The following is a 25,562-nucleotide window of genomic DNA, read 5'->3' on the forward strand; positions in this document are numbered from 1 at the left end:
TTATAAGAAGGTAGTTTTTAGTCTATTAAACTTTATCTGCAAACTTAGACATTCTGTTAGCTGTAAAGTTATTTAATATGTACTTATCCTTTGCTTAACTGATTTTTACATCATCGTTTATTCCTACCAAATACTACATTACTAGCTATTCAGCAGTTCAGTCTATTTATTCATCTCAAACTGTTTCCTTAGAGTCACAATCTAGCATGAGCCAGAAGGTATTTAAACTAAAACAAATTTGTATGAATTAGACAGCAAAATCACAGGAGAATGCCCTGTCAAAATTAACACTAAGTATTAATCCATTAGGGGATTGGACCCACCCTTCCCATAAAATAGGAAGGATAATTTAATGGATAATTTAATCAAGGGTAAAAACTGGACTCCTTTCTATTCTTCTATTTGCAGTCCTTGTGCCACTGTTTTTGTTTTTTTTTTTTCAGATAGAGTCTTGCTGTATTGCCCAGGCTGGAGTGCAGTGGTGTGATCTTTGCTCACTGCAACCTCCACCTCCTAGGTTCAAGTGATACTCCTGCCTCAGCCTCCCAAATAGCTTAGACTACAGGCATGCACCACCACCACCACATTAGCCTGGCTAATTTTTGTATTTTTAGTAGAGACAAGGTTTCACCATGGTGGCCAGGCTGATCTCGAATTTCTGACCTCAAGTGATCCGCCCGCCTCGACCTCCCAAAGTGCTGGGATTACAGGTTTCAGCCACCGCGCCCAGCCCGTGCCACTGTTTTACTCAAATGATGTGCAAAATCTGTAATGTCTTTGATGGTACTGCAGTAAATAAGAAATAGCTAAAACTCATGTGATTTACTTGAACGGGGATAAGCAGTAAACCAAGGTTGGCTGGCATGGTGGTCATGGTGCTTTCAGGAGTTACTTTAGTTACCTTGTAGGACTACAGAGAGATGTTTGCTTTCTAGCATGTATACAAGTTCTGCTGAATGCTTAAGGAATGCCCTGAAGAGAGAAAAGGAAAAATAGTGTTAAATTTCCACTACAAATATATAAAGCACTTGAAATCAAGCAAATCTAGTTTCTCACTTTACAGATGCTCTTTGATTCATGATGTCCCCATGACTCATGACCCAGGATAACTCAATGGGTTTATCGTGACTTATGCCCTGATAAACCCACTGTAAGCTGAAAACACCCTGAAGTGAGAATGCGTGGCTGACTGGCAGCTGTGGCTCCCTGCCGCTGCTCAGCATCACAAGAGAGGACTGACTGCTTTCTACTGAATGCACATAGTTTTCACATTACCGAAAAGTTTCTTTAGTACTTATACAATTCCTCAAAGGAGGATATTTTGTAGTTTTTCTTTCTAAGAGACAGGGTCTCATTTTGTCTCCCATACTAGAGTGCAGTGGCACATCATAGCTCATTGTAACCCCGAACTCCTGGCCTCAAGTGAGCCTTCTGCCTCCACCTCCTGAGCAGCTAGGACCACAGGCATGAGCCACCATGCCTGCCTAATTTTCACATTTTTTTGTGAAGATGGGCATCTCACTATGTTCCTCAGGCTGGTTGTGAACTCCTGGCCTCAAGTGATCCTCCTGCCTCAGGCTCCCTAGGACAACAGGCACATGCCACCATGCCTGGCTAGTTTTCAATTTTTTGTGTGTGGAGATGGGGTCTCACTATGTTGCTCAGGCTGGCTGTGAACTACTGGCCTCAAGTGATCCTCCTCCCCCAAAGCTTTGGAATTACTGGCATGAGCTACGACAACCGGCCCCACTTTGTAACTTTTTTTGTTTTTTTTTGAGATGGAGTCTTGCTCTATCGCCCAGGCTGGAGTATGGTGGCATAATCTCAGCTCACTGCAACCTCTGCCTCCCAGGTTCAAGTGATTCTCCTGCCTCAGCCTCCTGAGCTGGGACTACAGGTGTGCGCCACCAATGCCTGGCTAATTTTTGTATTTTTAGTACAGACAGGGTTTCACAATGTTGGCCAAGCTGATCTCGAACTCCTGACCTCAGGTGATCCACCCGCCTCGGCCTCCCAAAGTGCTGGGATTACAGGCATAAGCCACCAGATAAAAAGTCTCATTTTGTACTTTTTATACCAGGGAAATTCATAAACCCTTTATAAAAAGGAAGGGGTTGACTTATGACAAAACTATAGAGATTGACAAGAGATTAGTGGTAGCTAACAGACACAGATGGGGGTGCACCTATAAGAGGGCTAGCACGGGGAAGCCTTGTCCTGGAACAGGTCTGTATCTTCCTGTGGTGGTGGTGGTGAAGTGAACGTACACATGTGATAAAATCACACAGCTGTGTTAAGTGCATGCACACACACACACGAGCATGTATGAACTGGTGAGTAAGATCTATTCAGCGTCCCAATGTCAGCTTCCTGGTTTGGATGCTGTACTCTAGTTACGAGACGTTACCATTGGGTGAAGTTGGATGAAGAGTAAGTACATGGCTCTCTGTGCTATTTTTGTACCTCCAGTGAGTCTGTAATTATCTCAAAAAGTTAAAGGAAAAGAAAGTAAAGAAGTGGTACAAACCTTACATATTCTAACCATCGAGTATTTTCCAGTGAAGATAACCATTTCTCTTCAGTTTCTTCAAAAGGCTCTGTAATAAATTATATACATATACATTTTTACTTTTTTAAAGTTTATTTTATATGATCCCTATCAGAGTTAAGAGATACATCAGTTTCTAATATTTAAAAGTTGGCTTTAAGTAAATATCATGCATTTTCACTTTAATAACATGGAATAAGCATTTAAGAAGCCATTACAATTCTGTAACAAAGCAAAGCAAAGCATTCCCCTGAAGCTCCATCATCATCTCTCTCGCTCTTTCAGGGAAATCTTGGAGTCCAACCAACTCTGACTCCCAACAGCTAAGAATTCCAGCCTTCCCTGCTCAGCCTATGCCTTGATCCTGGCCCTCCTGACCTGTGACGTCAGCTGCCGAGGCCCTAGCCCTTGGCTTTCTTACTGCAAGCCTTGCCCTCCTGCTTCCCTGCCCCTCCCCTGCTGTCAGTGGTGCCTCTATGCACCGCTCATGTGGCCTGAGGGCTAGCCACTGCATGACGACAGGCATCCTCACTGCCCCACCCAGAGTGCACATAATCATTCAGGATACTAGTTTTTTCAACAACTTGCCCTTACCCCGCCCCTGCAAGGCCCTCCCCCAGGGAAGTGCTCACTCGTTGCTCAAGATCTGCTGCAAGGCTGCCTTTGCTGACTCCCTGGTGATTAGAGGCTCTCTCAAGGAGGACCCACATTACACCAAAGATGCTTTCACATGACTCATCCCCCAGGACACATCGAAGCCACCTGATACATTCGCTCAAACAGATATATCAGAATTCCAAGGCTACAGATACAACACAGCTGTTGTCAAGTCACCTATCTCAAAGTATAATTGCATGTATTAAAATCTTAATAAGTTTGTCTGTAAGGTAATACAGTGTTCTACTCAGCAAATGCTTTTATAAAAGTATTCTACTATACCTTTCATGATTTGAAGGAAATTTAATATACTCATTTTCCCCCCTCTAAAACAAAAAGTAGTTTAAACTTAATTCCTTAGGAGGTTCTGAAGTTCTCATACAATATATAATTTGTACAAATAATTCCATAGACTCCTTAAATATATGTTTCTATATTTTTAAGGAACATCATTTTTCCTGACATCTCATACAACTCTGTATCCTGTGTTCATTATATACATGAAATAAGAATGAAATTACCATTAACACATAGCTGCTTCAGTTTTACAAACGCTGCCTGCACTTCTTGAATATTAGGCAAGGTCTTATCCAAATCTGATTTGTAAACATCACTTCTCTGTGGGTGACTTTTAGTTATTGCATTACAAATCCTAATAAAGACAAAAATCCTTTAGTCATTACTCATTCACTTCAGCATATATTTATTTAACACCTACTACAGACCAGGAGATAGAGAGAGGAATGAGACAGCTACGGTCTCTGTCTTCATGGAGTTTACTTCATTTTTTTTTTTTTTTTTTTTAAGACAGAACCATTACTTATTTTTCAGTTTTAGAGACTATTCCATCAGGTTTCTCTGCATGATTTTTCTGTATTCTCATAAAACAGAGCAAAATCAAGAAGACAAGTACACTTTGTTTCCCTCTTACCATCCAACTTCTCACACCCATCTGGTTTTGACTACTGCAGAATGCTGCCATTCACCTCACTGCCACCCCCACGTGCAGTGCTAATTAGATCATTAGAACTAATCAGATCATTTCCTTCTTTCTTTTTTTTTTTTTGAGACCAAGTCTCGCACTGTCGCCTGGGCTGGAGTGCAGTGGCGCAATCTCGGCTCACTGCAACCTCCCCCTCCTGGGTTCAAGTGATTCTCCTGCCTCACCCTCCTGAGTAGCTGGGATTACTGGTGCCCACCACCACACCTGGCTAAGTTTTGTATTTTTAGTGGAGACGGGGTTTTACCATGTTGGCCAGGCTGGTCTTGAACTCCTAACCTTGTGATTCACTCTCCCTCGGCCTCCCAAAGTGCTGGGATTACAGGCACGAGCCACCGCGCCCGGGCTCATTCCCTTATTTTTGATGGGAGAAAATAAAGCGCATTCACTGGAAAACTTGCCCAGGAAACAGAAGCACTGCCAAGGAGGGCAGCATGGCATTTAGATTAAGGAGACCCTACACTCCCACATCTTTCCACATGATGTAGATAGAAGGATGGCAAACCAGACTCACATTCTCCAGCTCTAGAGAATGCAAAGCACCTATTCCCACAGTCTTAATGATTTGCTGCAGGATGAACTGCAAGTAGAGACATTCACCAAAATTCCTCCCACTCTTCCTCTAAGGAGAGAACGGGCTGCTACAAATATGTGCCATGGAGTCTCTAGATGTTTTCAAAGGAAACAGCCAGGACTGGGATTCCCATCTATGTTCAAAGGGTAACTTCCACACCACTTAAAATAAATAAATAAATAAATAAATAAATAAATAAATAAACCTGCTATTTTTTTTTCCTGAATAGAAAAAGTAATATAAATTAGTGTGAAATGTTTAAAAACACCTAGAAAAGGTAAGAAAAACAAAATCACTCAGAATTCTAAAATTTTGGCGTAATCTTTCTAGGTTTCCTCTATGCACCTTTATGTGTATGGAATTTAACGTATGCATGAAAAATAAAATGGCACTGTACATTTGCTTGATAAACTGATTTTTAAAAATTAAATAACATGAATATGCTCCCATTTCATTAAAATATGGAATGTTTCATGAATCTGCATGTCATCTTTGTGCAGGGCTACGCTAATCTTCCCTGTATCATTACAATTTTACTACTTGTGTTGCCAAAGCAAGTGTGGAGTTGACATTCTTGGTGGGGTGGGGTGGATGATAAGATGAAATAAATGGGCTGTGGGGAATGCCATGGATGATGTAATCATGGGATTACAGGCTATTTTAGGTCACATGGTCAAAAACAGCTGCTCTGTGAAGATGGTACTGAAGCTGAAACCTAAATGAATAGAGAAGCAATGCAAAGACCTGGGGTGAAAGTGTTCTAGGCAGAGGGCAGCTAGTACAAGGGCCCTGTGGCAGGTAACAAGCATGACTGCTGAGAAACGTCAAGAAGGCCAGTGGGGCTAGATGACACACCTGAGGGAAAAAGGTTAGGAGACAAGGTTGGACAACAAAGAGGATCTGTTCTACTGATGAAGAATGGGATAGCTAAAAACACAAAAGGCATTAAAGTAATTCTCAGCTTAATACATCACTGAAACTGCCACTGATTCTAAGGTTTTACAACTAACTCTCACCCAACAATGCTACGATTGTCCCTTGAACAGCAAAAGTCCTAACAGTGCGCTTCATCAGCATGCATGTTAACAAACACAAGGCTTGGAGTACGACACAGCAGACAGCTAATTCCAAACAGAGTTCAGGTAAATCAAAACCCACAGAGAATACGGACTTGTGTGACACAGTCACCTTCCTTCCCAGAAAACTGAAGGGTCATTTGAGGGTCACTTGACAGTTATTTGCTCTGTCAGTCACAGTACAGTGGAAAAACCCTAATAATGGACTGTAATACACAATTTCTGAGGCTCTATCAGCCTGTTTTATAAGATCTGTTAATCTGCTCCTCATTTACTCCACAAGTACTGAATAAATATCATATGTGCTTCCTGGGTGCTGAATAGAGAACGGTGTGCAAAGCAGACACAGTCTCACATCTCATGGAGTAAAAATGACAGGCGGTGATCAAACTGTGACACACACATATATTATTAAAAACTGAAACAAATGTTAACAACTCAGGAACTCCAGGAACATAGACTTTTGAGGTCTGATCAAACTTCAGAGGTGAGAGAAGGCTTATCTTGAGGAAATTACGTTTGAACTGAGATATAAAGAATGAGTGAGCCGGGTGTGGAGGCTCACGCCTGCAATCCCAGCACTTCGGGAGGCCGAGGTGGGTGGATCACCTGAGGTCAGGAGTCGAGACCAACCTGGCCGACATGGTAAAACCCTTTCTCTACTAAAAATACAAAAATCAGATGGATGCGGTGGTGGTGCCTGTAATCCCAGCTACTCAGGAGGCTGAGGCATGATAAGCACTTGAACCTGGGAGCCAAGATCGCACCACTGCACTCCAGCGTGGGTGACAGAGTGAGACTCTGTCTCAAAAAAAAAAAAAGAAACAAGGAGTGAGTGCCAAGTAGGTAAGCATGGAGCGTGTTCCCAGATGAGTGCAAAGAAGGCAGTCCAGAAGGGAAGAGTGCTGGACTATGTAAGGAGGTTGAAAACACCAGGCAAAGTCCAGGGGGCTGGAGCCCAGGGGAGAGGAGACATGGAAGGAGGAAATGACGGCACTTATAACACACAGGCAGAGGTATTGCTGGGGTGGAAGCACACGGATTTGTAAAGTGTCTGAAAAGTGAAGTGAGAAAATCTCAGGAGAGACTGGGGATGGGGAAGGGAAAGAAAGAGGAAGGAATCCAGGATGACCCCCTGGTTTCTGAGAGCAGGCTGGCGGAGGGCATGGAGGCCATATCCTTAAGTTTGGTTTTGGACACAATGAGTTTAAGGGGTCTCTGAGACCTCCACATAGAAGTCAAGGTAGTCTGAAGATATAAATGTGTTGGCCACTAAAGCCACGTTCTTGGGGGAACTTCTTTAGGAAAATACGAACATGAGGAAGAGGCCTTAGAATCTATGTAATGTATGGAGAGAAGAGGATGGGTCTGCAGAAGGCACGGAGTACCAGTGAGGCAGAGGAGCTTTGGGAGAGTGGAGAGGAGCAGAGGCCAAGGGCCCAGGCGGCTTTAAGGAGAGAGTGACCAATAGTATTGCTCGCTGCTATGAGCACAACTGAGAAAGGCCCCCTACTTTAGTAACACGGAGGTTACTGATGACCACAGCAGATAATGCCAGACTCGTCTGTGGTGGCTAATTAAAACCACTGTTCTAGCTATTGCAAATGTGTAGATCTAAATAAGACACATCAAACTACAAGAAAAGTTTGATTTATCCTGAAGTGTCTCAATTGGATATCACTGCACTTTGAAAGTATGTTATAGAAAATGTTATAGCAAGATGTCAGCAACGTAAGATCCACAAGTGTCTTACAAACCAAATAATTAAATTATATTTAGTGTAACCCCAATGTCAGTTAATATTATCACATTATTTTCAAAATGGCAATTCTTACATAAAACATGGTGCTAACTAATTAGTAAGACTATGCATTTTGCTATTTTCAATTAGTAGGGAACTCACTGTAGTTATACATGACAAGTAAAACTATCTAAAGTGACGACGACCATTTCTCAATTACCTCTGGTCAATCTTCCTCTGCTGCAGCGCGTCTTTAATGAGGGCCATTCGCACAAGAGCACTGCCATTAGAGTGGCTCCAGCACCAGAGCTAGGGGAGAGGCAGAATCCTTACTTCACTGTGTAGAAACAATGGACGTCAGCATTCATAAAATCCAACAGAAATCACTTACTGGCATCCTTCTCCCGACAAAAGAATGGGAAAAGATCTTTAGATCTTGGTCTGCTAAAGAACTTGGCACTACAAAGTATTCTGGAAGGCTGGAGGGGAAAAAAAAAAATATTATGTAAGAGTCCTGTGCTAAAAGCAGGAATAGTGTGCTCCTGCAGACCCCATAAACAATTAAGCACAGTTGTCCGCATTTAATGTTCACCCCACTTAGTAGCCACATGGGGGGCAGCGACAATCCTAGAAATCTTAGTCTAAAACATGTGCGATATGACCAATTCTTAAAAATCTAAATTTACAGCATGAGAAAATTCCAAAGAAGGTATTAGAAATATTTTCCAGAATGACTATTAAACACGTACGTGCTCACTGAAAAATATATCCAAACCTTTGTTTTCTTGACAGGAGAACAAAGGCCTTTCACAACTGAGAAAGGCCTCCTACTTTAATGACACGGAGGTTACTGACGAGGTTAAGGACGCCAGACAAACAAAAGAAAACCCCACAAATCTACCAGAAGCTTTAGCTCTCTTCTTAAGTCCCTCTTCTACCTTTCCCCATGCCTAAAAGGCATAGTCAGACTCTAGGACACTGATGAGACAATAATTACTGGTGGGCAAGCTCACTGCACCTCAAGACATCTTCCTTCTTTCCCCGGCGTGGCTGGGCAGCCCATCACGTGTTTCTCAGCACACACACCACAGTGTGCTGGCCATGAAGCTTAAATTCCAGGGGAAGCAGAAGACACAAGCTACATGCTGCAAAGCACCTGCCTAGAACTGTACCAGAAGCTCCTGGTACTGGATTAACCAGTAACGACACAGTAGTGCTTTTCTTCTTTTTTCTAAGAAGCTGCTTATGTGCGTGAACTAATGAAGACTTCAACGACCTTTTAAAATAAGGTATTCCAAAAAATTCATATAACTAAATGACATTAAACAAATTTAAAAAACAAATTCCTAGTCACTTTTGGGGAGATCCCCTAGGGAACCAGCGCACTATTCGGAAAAATGTTAAGTAAAGGAGAAAATGTAGATATTTATATTGCTTTTCTTGTACCAACTGTGTTACGGGGCACTAAAGAGCTGGTGAGAGAAAAGTTCGATAAAAGCAGAAAGATGATAGAATTAGAAGGTGAACAATCGCAATCCTTAGTGAAATAATGGTCTGGGCAATGATTCTCTCTCCCAATGCAAAACTATTTTTGGGAGCTAAAACCTTGATATAAAAGGGGAACTTTTACTGGATCAGGTTGACACTCTCTAAGCCCACTGGTCAGTCAAGATTACAATGAGAGAGACACAGCCAGCCAGCCTGAGATGGGATGTGACCCCACAGGAGAACACAGCACCACCTAATGAAACATTCTTGCCAAAAGTACTGAACCTGAATCCAATTAAGCCTCTGTTGCTAACATTTTAAAGGAAATCCTAGAGACAGAGGAACACATTACAGGACACCATGGGGATAAAACCAGCAATATCTACAATGTGGAAAATTCTAGGGAACAAATGACCTGGTTTGTCAATGAATAGTAGGTAAAAAAGAGGTGGGAGGAGACTATTGTAGATTAAAAGGCCTAAGAGACCTATTAGGCAAATTCAATGTGAAGACTTTAGATATCGATGTGAACAAACCAACTGTAAAACATCGGTTACAAGATATAATGCAATAAACACTGACTAGATTACTGATGACAGTAAGGAATTACTATCAACTTCTTTTAAGGGATACTATAATTTATATTAAGAAACCCTGATCTTTAAAATAAAATATTCATTAAAACATTGTTAAAAACAAATATTCCACTAACCACAACTAGAAAGTCATCAATGACAACAGAGTTTGATTATTCTTCATAGGGAAGTGACTTCCAGCCATATATAACATTGCTAAAATTGTACTTACCAAGTGGATATCATGTAACCCTCGTTAATAGAACAAACTCTCCACCCGGAAGCACCTGTCCTCTTGATTTCTCTGTCCCAATCCGAGTAAGTTTCAAAGAGCGGAGTTTTCTGGCTGCTGCCACCACCAGCTCCATTACCTCCTCCTCCTCCTCCATCTCCTGAGGGAATTCCATTAATTTTGTGGGCTGTAGGAAAAAGCAACATTATGAATTTTAACAGTCACATTTTCCCCAGCATTCCCTCTCCTCTGAGCCTCCTGTCACATGCATACTCTGATGTGCTGTCTCTAACCTGCTTCACCTTCCAAGTCTCTCCAAGAACCGTCTTGCCCTTTCCACTTAAAAATAACTCTTTTTTTTCTGAGACGGAGTCTCGTTCTGTCGCCCAGGCTGGAGTGCACCAGCATGATCTCGGCTGACTACAACCTCTGCCTCCAGGGTTCAAGCAATTCTCCTACCTCAGCCTCTTGAGTAGCTGGGATTACAGGCACCTGCCACCATGCCCAGCTAATTCTTGTATTTTTAATAGAGACAGGGTTTCACCATGTTGGCCAGGCTGGTCTTGAACTCCTGACCTCAGGTGGCCCACGTGCCTTGGCCTCCCAAAGTGCTGGGATTACGGGTATGAGCCACCATGTTGGCCTAAAAATAACTCATTTAGTCTTGTCCTTATCCAGCTCTTTCCTAACTCCTTAAAACAGCTTTGATTTTTCTCTCCTACTGGCTCTATCTTCTCTGCCTTCAGTCACATGATATTGAAAAGACTTTGATCACGCTGGACCACTCTAGCTACTATACTATACATTTTTCTTCTTTCCTTTTCCTGACCACCTTCCCCAAGAATGAAGAATGACTATTGCCTAGATTTCCTCTCCATGTATTTTCTCATTAATTTTCAATTGTCTTCCATCCCTACCATTCTAACAGAAACTATTCCTAACCCTTCCTCATCTCCCTGCCCGTAATTGTGGGGTAAGTTCATGTCATTTGATTATTTGCTCCACATATTTTGCCTGGAAAAATGAAACATCCAACAATCATCTCTGTTCTCAAGCCCTTCAAATCTTTTTTTTTTTTTTTTTTTTTTTTTGAGACGGAGTCTCGCTCTGTCGCCCAGGCTGGAGTGCAGTGGGGGGATCTCAGCTCACTGCAAGCTCCGCCTCCAGGGTTCCCGCCATTCTCCTGCCTCAGCCTCCCGAGTAGCTGGGACTACAGGCGCCCGCCACCTCACCCGGCTAGCTTTTTGTATTTTTTAGTAGAGACGGGGTTTCACCCTGTTAGCCGGGATGGTCTCGATCTCCTGACGTCGTGATCCGCCCGTCTCGGCCTCCCAAAGTGCTGGGATTACAGGCTTGAGCCACCGCGCCCGGCCCAAATCTTTAATTTTTCTAATACCAACTTCTCACCTACCTGCTCTATCTGCTCATTAGAAAATTCTTGTTTTCCTGTATCTACTCGATTTTCCTTTGAAAAGCTCATAAGGTTCCTTGTGCTTTGCTAGAGTGCTGTTCCCACATGAAGATTACAGCAGGACAGGCCTAGACTTGCATTTCCTTAGTAAGGAGCCTGCTCTGAGAGAGAAGTAATGCTATCTTCTGGGAGCATGCCCACAGCCTCAAGACTGCCTGCAAAGTGATTACTGAAAAACAAGCTGTCCCACCAGTCAGCCAGATCTACCTTGGCAATATCTGGTGACAGATGGCACAACCCATTCTGGCCCAGGGTCTTCCTGCTGCAGGCTGCAATTGTGGCAAGTCTCCCAGCTGGCATCCCCAAAGGGACATTCTGCTGCATTTAAACTAGCCAGCAGCTTTACCACAAGACACACTTCCCTAAAAAGACATGTTCATGATGCTAGTCCCTTGCCTTAAAAACTTTCAATAAGCTCATTTTCCAAAGAAATCAAGCAAACCTAAATGGCTTCTCTTGGCCTTAAAGACCCCTCACAGAACTCATCTGACCTTCATTCCCATTCTCCTCTGCAGCCATGCAACACCCTCCAATGTCCCATGAGCATGTCATGCCCATTCCTATTGATTATCCATTAACTCCTGGTACGAGACGGGTATTTTCTGAGACCTCCCCATGTGCTAATGCCTGAGAGCAAAAAGATGAGTAAGATTTTACCTCTATCTTCAAGTATTAAGCAGTGTGATAATCACAGAGTACCAGATGTCTGAGTGCAATGAGGATGCAGAAGAGAAGGCCCCCAACTCTCACTGGAGAGAGAGGCTGGGGCAGGAAAAGCTTCATGACTTGACCACATCTAAAGAGAGTTCTAAGGAATCAGTCAAAAGTTGCCAGGTAGCTGGTGAGAAGGAGGTAGGCATGCTAGACAGAGAAGAACCTAAAAAAGATGGTGTAACTGTATAACATCAAGTAACTAAACACAGCTAGAGCACAGGGATTCAAGAGGTGGTGGAAGAGAGGTGGGAAATTAAATAGGGCCTAGACTCTAGATCTGTGTTTCCCAAAAAAGTAACTTCTAGCCACACACACCCATTTAAATTTAAACTGAAATGAAAATTAAATAAAATAAAAAATTCAGTCCATTAGTTGCACTAGCCACATTGCAAGTACTTAACAGCCACATGTGGCTAGTGGCTGCCCTACTTCCATCACTGGATGGTGCTGTTCCAGATGATGGAGGGGCTTATGTACCATGTTAGGAATTGGGACTCCTCTAAGTGGTATCAGAATTATCCAGTGATTCTGATTTTAACAAAGCTCGTTAAAAAGTAGAATGCTGCCAGGTGCGGTGGCTCACGCCTGTAATCCCAGCACTTTGGAAGGCTGAGGGAGGCGGATCACGAGGTCAGGAAATCGAGACCATCCTGGCTAACAAGGTGAAACCCCGTCTCTATTAAAAATGCTAAAAAAAAATAAGTTGGGTGTGGCGGCACGTACCTATAGTCCTAGCTACTCGGGAGGCTGAGGAGGGAGAATTGCGTGAACCTGGGAGGCGGAGCTTGCAGTGAGCTGAGATCGCACCACTGCACTCCAGCCCAGGTGACAGAGTGAGACTGTCTCAAAAATAAATAAATAAATAGATAGACAGAGAGACAGTAAAATGCTAATTCTAAGCCCATATCCTAGAGTCCCACTCCATCTCAGGGCCTTCTCTGGAGCAACGCAACAACTGAAAAGTGTGCCTGTGAGAAGGAAGACTTAGGAGTTGTGGTCTCTCCAGAACACAAAACCTGCATACGGCATTTGTGGCCAAAGCCCAAGCTATGCGATGTTCCAGTGCACCAAAACAAAGACAGCTATTCAACATCAGAAAATCTACGTAACTCATCATATGACTACATGAAAGATGAAAAAGGCTATATTAATGACCAGCTTAGTAAGTGCAGAAAAACCTATGATAGATACCTGTTTATGACTTTAAAAAAAAACCAACAACATTAGCAAACTTGGAATAAAACGGAATTTCCTTAACTGGATAGAGGGTGTTTATCAAAAATACATAGCTAACAGCATCTTCATTAAAAGCGAGAACTGAAATGATGCCTGCTAATACTACTGCTATTCAACACTGAACCAGCGGTCCTAGCCACACAATAAAACCACCACCACCAAAAGAGAATTATAAAAAACACACTCAAAATTTTAAGAGTTATGTAAAACAGTTTGGTGATTGAGTCTAGAAGCACTGAATACTTTTTAGTGTTTTGAGCTGTAGACTTTAATAAGCTAGGCTAAGAATGTGCTATTGTTTATGAGATTGTTTCTCTGGCCAAATTTTGTTTCAAGATCTAACTTACACAAATTTTTCTAAACATAAAGTGAGAACATCTATTTATGTTTTCGAAGCATAAAGTGAGGTCCTCTATCGTTTGTTATTTTATCCATTTCTCTTGTTCAAATCCTGTACTTTTCTAAACAACTGGGACTAGGGCTTTTTATATGTTCTATATCATCTTCAGTTAGAGCTCATTACAGAATGTGTAGTGTACATTCAATCTGGTTTTATAGTCCCAGAAACCTGAACGCTTTCCAAAGTTCAAAAGACCGGATACCAGTGGTCTGCTCTGAGTGGATCACTGTGAGGAGTTGGACCAATACAGTGAAAGGTGGGTCATCTCAGGGAGACCTGGCTCCGTTGACAGCCACCTGACCGAGGTTTTACGACATGCTTCCACAGCAGACTAAGAGTGAAATAGATATTACATGCTCCTGACCTTGGCTATCTTCTGTGACAGCACAAAAGTCTAATCCTATACTGTTGGGGTTATTTTAGAGAATTTCCACTGAATTGGCCAATTGATATTTAGAATGGCTTCAAGCAACAGAAAACACAAGTCATCAATATATGAAAAGAAAGCTTATCACTCTGATGATACTGCAGAAATTAGAAGTCACAAGGGAATAAGGTAAAAAAAGGATTGTGAGTATTAATAAGTTCAAAAGCATGAGTCAACAAAGTGGTTCTTAACTGGGAGATTCTGACCTGTGCTGGAGCCGACATGGCTGTATTTCTAAAGGTTCCTCCAGCAATCCTGATGTATACAGCTGGCTGGAACCACCAATATTCAACAATCATTTATACCTATTCTGAGAATCTTATAAGAACTGACAAGCAACAAACTTTAAAAATTCCTATACTGTTTCAAATGGATTGTATACCTTGTTTTTCAAATAAGCATTTTAAGGAAAACCTAATACGAAGATCTATGTTAATAAAAAGGATAAAGTTCACTGAAAATGTACAATTTCTGATGTGAAATTTCATTACAACTTCAGATTACGTCACAGCATCTGTAAGCAGGATGGCTGTCGTGAAGCAGAGCTGCTGACACTAGGCTGCAGAAAACTTCATGAAACTTTCAATATTTTTGGTCCAGAAGCATAATCTGACATCTTATCAATTCTATAATATGAAAGATGAATCTGTACTTTTTTGACATTATTTGTCCAATAATAATCTGACTGATGAAAACAGAGTCCTCACGGTTTCTTTAAAAAGAGAAAAAACAGAATCATTGTTCTTGTTTGTGCTAGTAGCGTCTCCTGGGGTGTTCGTGCATAGTGATGTTCCAAAGCCTGCATGCTACACATCTTACTTTACTCCAGGGTATTCACAGAAGTGGTGGGATGACTGCAGTACCTTTCGGAGATGGCTTTTACTCATGTGATGCTGAATATGAATGAAACCCTGAGTGACTAAGGCCAGCTAAAATATCATTTTCTTAGATAATTGCAGGGGAGCTCCTCCAACTTTGGATCTCATTTCTGGAAACAGCTTTGTCACCTACCTGCCTGCAAAAAGGACTTCTTTAATCCAGCCAATGAATCAAGGTGTCATCCAGAAGTTCAAGAGTGGATGAGTGGGCATCTTTCACTCACAAATTAATGAATTCTGACTGCAGTGTGTGGAAATTTCAGGCTCCTTTGATCTTAAAGATGCAGTATTTATGCTTCTGTAACAGCATGGAAGGATATTAAAGGATGTTACCCTATGAGGAATCTTAACAAAACTATGGCCAGTGTTACGTTTATGAAGTACTTGTCAAAGGAGGAGTCTGAAAGATGTAATATAAAAAAAGCATCCCTGAATATTTTAAGTATTAATCATCACATTTTATCAATAAGCTATATAAGAAGAAATAGAGGAACTGAATGATGTAAATTTTAAAATTCCAGTAGTAAAAGACCTATGGGTGGATAAATTAAAGTACTGTAAACCAGAGATGCCCACAAGGTATGAACGAAGAAAAATGTGGAAAGTAACTGAAGCAGGCATCAGGTTACCAACTGTAAAACGAAGTTTACTGTCTTTGCTGAGCCCAAGTCGCTACATTACTGTAGAGGTTATGGATCTGTAAACTGGAATGAATCATTTCTATCAGAAAAATAGCAGCATGAAGAACTGGTCTGTATCATACAACAGTTAAGCAGGAATCAAAGACTCACTTCTACAACTCTTGCAACTCTGGGTGAGGATCTTATTGAAGATAACCTTGATCACTGTTCTGTAGCTTGATGGTGATCCCAAGGAGTGTTTACCTGACTAATAGTGCAGGATCTGTAATACTTTATTTTTAGACAGTAAGTGAAATTACTTAATCTTAATAAACTTCAAAAAATAACTGTATTGCTTAAGCCTAAGTTACAATTATGTACATCTTGATAAGAAAAATTAAGTTACAAATACTTCTGCTATATAATTTCTATAAATATAATACTATAAAAGCTGTTCTGCAAAGCATTATTTTCATGTATTATCTCTATAGTATTAAGTTTTTTTTTTTTTTTTTTTTTTTGGTCCTCTCAGTGCTTAACAGAAAGGTAGGTATCTTTTAAACTAAGGAAAATTTACTTATACGCATGTATCTTCAGATACCATACACTGATACATTTTAATGTATTTACAATATAGTGTTGCTGGAATATACTTTTATTATACCCTTTATTTAAATTACTACCATATGTTTTATGGTAACAAAATATAAAATTTCCAGTACAATTAATAATTTGTATGGCCCAGACCATGCCGGGTGAATGGATTTTTCATTATAAATACACAGCTGACTTATTTTTCTTGCTTAAATAAAAAAACACAGGCTTTGCTCAGTTAACTGACGTGCAGTCACTAACTGACAAGGGGGCTAACAGGAGACATGGTTCTTTGTTTTTCTCTATCCTTTTAAGAGATTTTTAAAAGCCGTTTATTAAAATTACATTTGTACAGAAATAGAACGTACGGAATTGCATGATCATCTGGAATCTTCCTTGGTCATGTCATGACTGTCAGATATATAGACAAAACTATTTACTTTCACAAAAGCTGTCCAGAATATACCTGTCCTTGGAAAAATGCTCATCTTCCTTTCATCAGTATTATTCAGAAATAGAAACTCAGTATTTTGAGAATCTTAATGAAGTCCACAAAGTTTTTAATCACTTTAGCTTTTGCATGAAATCACACCTTGCCAGAAAAGATTATGCTTTTAATATATCTTTTAGTTTTCTTAAAAGATAAGATTACTTTAACTCAAGCTATCAATTAAAAAGGGTAGGTTATATAGTCTTCATCCTAAAATACAAGCCAATGACTGGAGGTTAAATATATGACATAACTTATAAGCCCATATTCATAGCATTATAGGTTCTTCCTGGTAACTTGTCAAGAAATAATCTGACAAACTATTGGCTGTTTTAGCATGTAGTGCTTACTTCTCTAAGGTATGAAGCTAGTAATTCTACAATCATTAAAGCTCATGTACTTGGAGGCTTCTGGTAAACATAAGAGTAAAACTTACACACGTAAAATTAGTTACAATATTTAATATTTTCATATTTACCTGAATTGTGGTATTTTTTCCCAACATATTCAAATGCAAAGAGTAGCTGGAGGTCTGTTGGCTGGGAATAATGAGCTATTGCAAGGCATACCTAGGAAAAATTCTACATTTAGAATTTGATTTTAACACACTTAGTTAAATGAAATGTACAATAAGGCCTTGGACACTGGGAGCATCATTGTGGGGCAGTGATTATAGACACTATTTACATGTTTTTCTGTTGACCTAGAATATAAAAGAGCTCCTTAAGGCCAGGTATCTCATTCACTGTCATGCCCTCAAGACATTGTTTATCTTTAGTTAGCACATGGCAAGTATTCAGTAAGTATCTGCTGAGTTAAATTTTAATTGGAAAATAATTTTAGTCCAATAAAGAAAACTTGAAACTAAAGAAGCATTCTCCAAAAAGTCAGTGACTACATGTCCACTCCAATAAAGGAAGAAAAAAGTTTCGTTTTTGGTGGACTATAAAGAATTAATAAAAGGCATGAAACTTTAAAGTTTACACCTTTTAAATTTAGATTTAAAAATCTAAATAGAGAAGCATAATTACAAAAAATTAAAATTAGCAAGAAATTCCAAAAACCCATGGGTGGCTCAAAGAGGTACATCAAAAAAACCACACACACACACACACACACACACACACACTGTGTTTGAGTAAAATGGTTTGGGACTGTGTGCCCTGTGGTGGAAAACGTGCGGGCTTTAGAATCAAATAGATCAGGGGGGCCTGAATCCTAGCTCTATCAAGTACTTGCTACATAACATGTGTGAAGTCAATTCCTCTCATCTAGCCTCAGTTTGCTCACTTGTAAAACGAAAGTAATACCTAGGCTGTGGTAAGAATTAACAAGCATAATGCAGGCTAGGCCTTTGGAGGATCTCCATATATGGAAATAAGGCTGTTATTATTCTCAACTGCTGCTAGACAGAATGAAGGATGGTGCTCTAGGCTTACAAACCCTGGTAGTCACCAGAACATGGGAAAAACCGCTCTTCAGTGAGCAAAGATGAAAGAAGAAATTTAAGACATATGCAAGGAGAACAAAGCAGAAAAACTCACTTTAAAAGATTAAATATTATTTAGAAGATAAAGTGTTAAGCCAGAATGATATACTTTTGACAGTCAGCGAGTAAGAAAAGTTAATTGTTAGTTCATATCAAATTAGTGGTGTTTGGAGTGGGGTGATGCACATTTCATTAACCAGTAAGCATGTGTCAACTTGTTTAAACTACATTTTAAAAGTCTTCTAGAGAATAAATGTTCCCTGTCTAACTAAGTTAAAATATACAAACAAGGGGATAGAATTTGTCATTAGTTTTGGTCAAGAAGAAAAAAAAAAACCCTGCTTGTTAAAACTTACATGGTATCTTGATTCCTCAATACCTATAGGAGAGCTTTCTATGATGGTCCCACTTGCAAAATTTAGGAGTTGGTTATCTATATTCCCATTCTTAATCTTTTCAACAGTTTTCCTTAAAGCATTTCTAGCAGCAAAACTACTGAAATCTGTACCTTGAAAAAGTTCTCATCCTTCCTACTTGTTTGGGCACCATTGATAAGCTTTGTTGCACTTTTCTCTAGACATTTTTCATAGTTGTCCATTTTGCTACACTGCCATAGCCACATCCTTAGGCCATACTCACCTCATGGCACCTCCGAGAGCTTCCTTACATTCCAGAAATCTACAAAACTTAAGAATTACCTTCTAATGATGTAATTTTGACTAACAATTTTGCTCTCTTCATAATCTGCTGTGGTTCCCAGACATCTGCATAACAAATTAAACCTCCTCATTCTCGATTCTTCACAAAACTGGCTCTCCTCACCAGACCACTGTACCTTCCCGATATTCCCTCAGCAATCTCAGGTCAGAGAAAAACAGGTTTGAACACATTCTGTCTGACTTAGCCCCAGCCATCTCCTCTGTCACACTCTTTGCTTGGAAAATCCTACTCCTCTTAGCCAACTATGCTTTCTTGGAAACTATCGTGTCTGTTCAACACTACTCTCTTCACAAGCCTTCCTAGAGGGAGCCAATTTCAGAGTATTAATCCCAGAAACCCATAACAACAGTTTCAATATGAAGTGTCTCTTTAGTTAATTGTGCTTATGTTGCTTTATTTCCAAGGTATTCACATAACAGTTATGTGGATGAGAAGTAGGATATAGGTGGTTCTGTTAAACTTCTACCATTAAGGTCAATTCCTTAGATAAATGCCACACTTCACATTCATTTAACAAATATTTACTGAGCACCTACAATGTTGTAAGCCCTGGAGATGCAGTGAACGAAACAGACACTAATCCCTGTCCTCATGAAGCTTATATTCTAGTGGGAAGACAGACACTAAACAAGATAAAAGGAGACAAAATACAGAAAGATAACTATGAATGCTAAAAGAGATAAATAATAGAGCAGGGAAGGTGAATATGAACTGTTACAGTGAGAAGAGGGAGGCAGGTTAAAAAGTAGAGAAGGAGACCAAGAAAGACCTCCCTGTGCAGACTTGAGTAAAGATCTGAAGATGTTTGCATTTTGTAGCATAACTTCAGTAGCTTTCTAAAGGTGCTCTGGGTCCAACAGCGGCTACACTAATACTCGTTGACAAAAGTAGTTACCAATGTATTAAGGAAAATGCTCCAAGCCAATAATCATAATGTCTATCACATTCCCAAAACAATTAGAAAGTAGTCACATGCTCTGTTTACAGAAAAGAAACTCACATATCATTGATCATGGACATGTTTTTTTGGGGCCATGAGGCAAAAAAGAAAGCCTATTTTCAAGGCAAAATCCAACACAGTGTATTTTTTTAAAGCCCCTTAAAAATAGCACAATATCAAATTAGGTTAGGAAAGCAATGAGTATATCCAAAAGCATCTACATTGAAAGAAGTCTATAAAAAACATTGTAAAACTGAAAGTCAGTTGAATTACTGGTTTTTTTGGGGGGTAGCAGAACTCGAAATAAATATACTGTTTTTCAGTAGTTAATTTCAATGTGTAACTTATGTTCATACGACCTAAGGGGTCTCTTTGGGCGCACAGACTAAGGCACATACAAACTTGTGTACCTGGATTGTCTTCACGTTGTCACTGTGGAACATTCTAAGACGAGAAAGCAGGCCAGGGCCCCATTCTTTGCACTTTTACATACACGCTATTTTAAAAACCTAAGTACAAATTCCTATCTTCCATCCTAAGAGTTTTTGAAAGATCTGAAATAGTTCATTTGTCGTGGCTACCATAGGAAATGAAGAAAATGCTGGTATTAAAGACATTAAATTATGGCAAATATTTTACTGGAGAAAAATAAGTAAACTACTTTTAAATCAATTTTTGGACCAAAGCTGATAAGCTTCTCTGGACAGAAGCCAGAAGTACCCACAGTGGATGGTTTCTTTTCTAAGATTACCTGTGGTACAGTACTGAAGAAGCTCAAATCCAGGAAACACTCAAACCTCATTAAGTTCTATCTCATTTGCAAACACAAGTGGTTTCCTTTATTTCTGTGGCCTGAAAGCCACCAAAAAACAGTACCAGATTCAAGTCAAAAATGACAGTTCATAAAAAGGCCAACTTGTTCTTTAATCAGATGCATGGAATTCACCTCTATAAAGTATTCCTGAAGAAGTGGTTCACAACCAGCTAATCAGAGAATAAAGTGGAAACAAAAGGCATATATTTCACTTGTCATGCATATGTATCTATATATTTATCTTTATCTACACAGATAGATATATAGATAAATCATTAAAAACAATCTTTATTATTTTGCCCTTCAGTTTTGAGCAAAGGTTCTGCAAAAGAAAATAGTGGCTCTTAAGTTGCTAGATAGTTAGAGGTTAGATGTCCAATTCTGCATCATCAAATTACTTCTTTCTTTATACAGACCTTTCCCAAATATCACTATTTTCCTGTGACAGCTAGAGGATAATAAGGATGAATATTAATGATTACAAGTGCCCAAAAGCAAACTAATTTTGTCATAATACAATTGAAACACCACCACCAAGACAACCAGAAGGGTTTAGAGCATGTAACAAAATGTGAACCAATTTAGTATTTTCGAATTTCATTTTTCAAAACAAAAACATAAATGTCTTAGGTATTTCAAAATGAATCAGTGGTTTACCCACCAGAGAACTCCAAACACGCATTTGGTCATTTTAAAACAACTGATAAAACAGCAAAACATTTTCCAAAGAAAACAGTATTCAAAGCTTCCAGGAGGTAAAAATGAGCCATAATTTCCTAACCACTACCGAATTTTAGATAAGAACCTTTCACTTGAAATAAAAAAATATGCCATAATTTTTGCTTTTAACTTGCAAAGCCATCAAAAGCTTTGGTAGCCACATACAACTTAACCCTGTGTTTGAAACGTGTAAATCAGAAAAAAACTCTATATTCTCATTGCATCTGTTTTTTTTTTCCTGCACCCTCCCCTGACCTGCAACCACCGTGGCTATACAAAAGACGAAGACTCACATGCTTTTTATATTTTAGGATTCTGGGGAAAAGATTTTTGTCTGAAACTTGGTCTTAAGAGAGGGCATATGAGGGACTGGCTTGTTTAGTGCAGTTGGTTTAGTATGGCCCTCGTCGTGAACCAGCAGCACAACACATAGGGGATATTCTGAATTTCCACATCACTTACTATGCTCTGTTCATCTGGAAATGAACTATTTGTGTAGATACATCTTTTATGCTGCCACTTTGTACCATTACTTTTCATTTGTTCATGCTTTATCTTTTTCACTAGATTTAAGTCCTCTAGGGCAAGAAACTGCATCTTCTCCTTCTTTCTACTTGCAAAATTTAGCACGCTGCCTCAACATAAAAAATGACCAACAAGTACTACAGATGGTTCAAGAACTAGGCCAAAAATTATTATTTTCACTCATTAAAATAGTGTCAACTGAAAAATACAGTAAAAGAGGGAGAATTTAACTTTCCGAAAGAGATCGGATCAATTGCATCAATTTCTTAGGAATATGCTGTCCTAACTCAATCTAGCAAGTTCTGTGATGTCCCTAATTTTGAGATGCTACACATCTTAAGGTTTTCATAAGCAGTTATTTGATGCTTTGATCAATTAAATTACAAATATAAATAAGCTTGAGGAAGTAACCTGTCTGAAATATTTTATGTACATCATGAATTCTGAAGTCCTTCTATATAAGCATAGGCACTTTAAATTAGTAAAATGCCAAAATCACAAACAGCACAATCAAACAGGTCAAAGAGGCTTTAAGAGTCATCTAGTTGAATTTTCAGAAACGCAGCATGCTGAGACATGGTTATACAGACTATTTGAAAACTTTTACCCATAGAGGAGCCTACAACCACTCTACTCTGCTAGACAGTCACATATTTTCAGATGTATTTTCATATATTCATCTCCTGCTTGCCTTCCCGTGAAGAAACTGTTGGTTCTCAATCTAAAAACAAATCTACCACCTCTTCACCAAAGTATATGAAGACAGCTGCCTTACAATATTTTTGCCAGCCTCATTTTGGTATCAACAGAAAATTTACTGCAGTCAGTTGACTGACCATGGAAAACAAAGGCACTCATTGCTTGGTGGTGCAAAGGCTGCCTCCATTCTGAGAGAAAGCTACTTCCTATTCTACTAAGATACTGTTGCTCTACTTCCATACACGCACGCAGGCTTCCTACTGGAATGTGACGGGGGGCATATTAGGTCTACCAACTTCACTCCTCTGGCAAAGCAAAGCATGGAAAACATGCCCTTGACTCTTACTTTACAAGTAGGGTAGTAAGACATTATCTGGAAGGCTGGGGAAAAATAAGGCAGTTAAAAAGTTACTCGCTTTAAGTTGCCCCTGTTGAGTGTCACTCAATTCATAATATTTCTTTAAACCACTAATAATTACTAGGCCTTTCCGGTAACTATATATTTACCTAAATCTTATGTAACGTAAGTCTAGCTTACAGTTTGTTGGTAAAGTTCTGCAGTACTGAATTAAAAGCCTAACCAAACCTTAATCACAGTATATTGCCAACTTTTCAACCTTTTTAACCAAGAAAGAAACTGACAAGGATCTTTATGTAAAAAAAAAAATGCTAATTTCCACGTAAGAGTCTTTAATATTTTAGAAGCTGATAAAAAATTATATAGAACACTTTAAAACAGCCATAAACCAATCCAGGAAAATAGTTCTATTAATATGAACTTGGCTTTGACTTTACTTAAGAAAATGTCTGATAACTTCCCCTAAAAAACATCTGAGCAATTGAGAAATGAAAACTGCCATACAGAATTGAAATCAGTAAATACAGTATAGAACCCAGAACTTTATAAAACTTAACAGTATTACCTTTTTAGCACTTTCGGGACCTGATTCATCAAAGCGAAATCTGACAATTCTGAAATCTTTACAATAAATAATTAACTCTGTTGGATTAAATTTCAGTTTCTGGTTGGGGCCTAGGACTTTCTGCTTCCTCTTGTGGTCATTTACTAAAAAAGAAAAAAAAAATAGAGAAAATAAAATGCATAACAGTTATTTCTTGTTACTAACCCTTTCGTACAAATTCTTAGTGAAAATAATTGGAGGGTCACCCATCACTTGAGCTCTGCTTGTCTAGAAGAATGTTTCATACTTGTCTGTAATTCCTAGAACTTGGAGGTTGGTTTTAACTTTGCTTTGGAAGATATTTTAAATGATTATTTGCATAAAACCACCATTTAGATACATTTAATGATTAATTTTAATTAAAAAGAGAACAAAAAACTTAGAAACTATGAAAAGTTATATATTTCTTATCTTCCTTTTAAAATAATTTATTGACATCTCCCTCTTTATGTTCCTGGGACTCAAAAACATGGCAAAAGTAAACTTACAGAAATAAAATGCCAATCCAAGTATTTTGAGAGGTGTAACTTTTCAAATAATACTTCCAGAGTGGAATCGACTTTTAGAGTATGTACAGAATACTACGTACCTGTGACAATTTGCTCAATACATGTTAAAGGGACATCGTGTTCACCAAGAAGAAGGTTTCTGTAATGGAATTTCTGAAATAAAAAATTATATTCATATTAACTCTTTTCCCAATAATCTCACAATGGTAGTATAGGCCTTATATTGTGACGATAAACTGTGACAATTATCTCTGAAAAGCACAAAAAGCTTTTGTCTAGGTAGCTAGGGCCATTCCAGTGTTGACAGACAGAAATTAGGCTAAAATGTACACACAATCTTATTATAGTATCTAAGATATGGAATATCATCAATCACTTTACCGGCAAGCATTTGCATGTCTAGATCTGGATAAGCTGGCCACAACATATTAAAGAAAAAAGGGCTCTTAGGTCATCAAATTTTAAATGGGTAAAATCATGTTTGATTTTTACAATGGAGATTTTAAAGTGGAAAATAACTATCTTTTTAAAGCACAAAGTCTACTAGAAATAAAAATCTTTAGAAAAAGGTTTTGCATGTTCAAACTAAGGACATAGTTAACACTATTAATCTGTTGTCAGTAGGGCATTGGTTTACTTTTTCCTAATAGTGGTACTGGATTTAAGCTGTTCCAGGTATCTGCTTCTCATTTACAGTGAAGTCTGGGGCCAACGAATGAAGCTAAAAACAAAGAGAAACACCCAAGCCTACATCCAAACAAGCTACTGTCTCTACACAGTGGGTATCTTTAAGTACCTTAAATTTAGTCTAAATATACCTAAGACTGTAATGAACACACAAATATACAGTACAATAAATATTTGTACAGTATAATAAATTATGGTAAATTAGTGAATGACTACATGAAATATACGTACACTAAATTATTAGATCCTTAAATTTAAAAGTTTACAGTTCATATGCCAATATTTCATTAGAGAACAATTACTATAAAGAAAGATCTAGGGGTAAATGTGTGTAATACTTTATAAAACAAAATAGAAAATGGCTGACAGAAAAGTCCAGGGTTTTTAAGTTAGCAAATGAATGCTTGAACTTCTAAAAACCAAAATTATATGGACTATTACTTTCTAGTAAGAACATAAAATAGCAAGAGGGCTATTAAAAAATTTTAAATTATAAATATTCTTCACTCTTCTGAGAAACTAGAATTTAACTTTTTAGGAAAAGAACTCTAATTAATTTTAAGAAAAAATGGTAGGCTGGGTGCAGTGGCCCGTACTCCAGCACTTTGGGAGGGAAAGGCAGGCAGATTGCTTGGGCTCAGGAGTTCGAGACCACTCTGGGCAACATAACAAAACCCCATCTCTACAAAAAATACAAGTTAGTCGGGAGTGGTGGCAGGCACCTGTAGCCCCAGCTACTCAGGAGGCTGAGGTGGCAGGATAGCTTGAGCCCAGGA

At 39.0% G+C, this 25,562-nt stretch overlaps 1 protein-coding gene and 1 non-coding gene across 3 annotated transcripts in view; both read right to left on the minus strand.

Moving 5' to 3' along the window:
* Positions 1-25,562, minus strand: part of LOC105497516 (myotubularin related protein 10) — a 53,102-nt gene that overhangs the window by 12,427 nt on the left and 15,113 nt on the right. For both annotated transcript variants that reach the window (XM_011768661.3, XM_071067238.1), the window contains 9 exons: positions 24,180-24,252; positions 23,552-23,694; positions 17,200-17,290; positions 9,892-10,078; positions 7,988-8,075; positions 7,817-7,905; positions 3,727-3,857; positions 2,528-2,597; positions 902-972 (listed from right to left, as the gene is read on the minus strand). In XM_011768661.3, coding sequence (XP_011766963.1) covers positions 902-972; positions 2,528-2,597; positions 3,727-3,857; positions 7,817-7,905; positions 7,988-8,075; positions 9,892-10,078; positions 17,200-17,290; positions 23,552-23,694; positions 24,180-24,252 — 943 coding nt within the window. The remainder of the gene's footprint in view (positions 1-901; positions 973-2,527; positions 2,598-3,726; positions 3,858-7,816; positions 7,906-7,987; positions 8,076-9,891; positions 10,079-17,199; positions 17,291-23,551; positions 23,695-24,179; positions 24,253-25,562) is intronic.
* Positions 5,235-5,336, minus strand: LOC112429451 (U6 spliceosomal RNA). Its single transcript, XR_003021687.1, has one exon. It is a non-coding gene; the product is annotated as a U6 spliceosomal RNA (small nuclear RNA).

Source organism: Macaca nemestrina, chromosome 7 (assembly GCF_043159975.1).
Source record: "Macaca nemestrina isolate mMacNem1 chromosome 7, mMacNem.hap1, whole genome shotgun sequence".
In the NCBI taxonomy this organism is placed as follows: domain Eukaryota; kingdom Metazoa; phylum Chordata; class Mammalia; order Primates; family Cercopithecidae; genus Macaca; species Macaca nemestrina.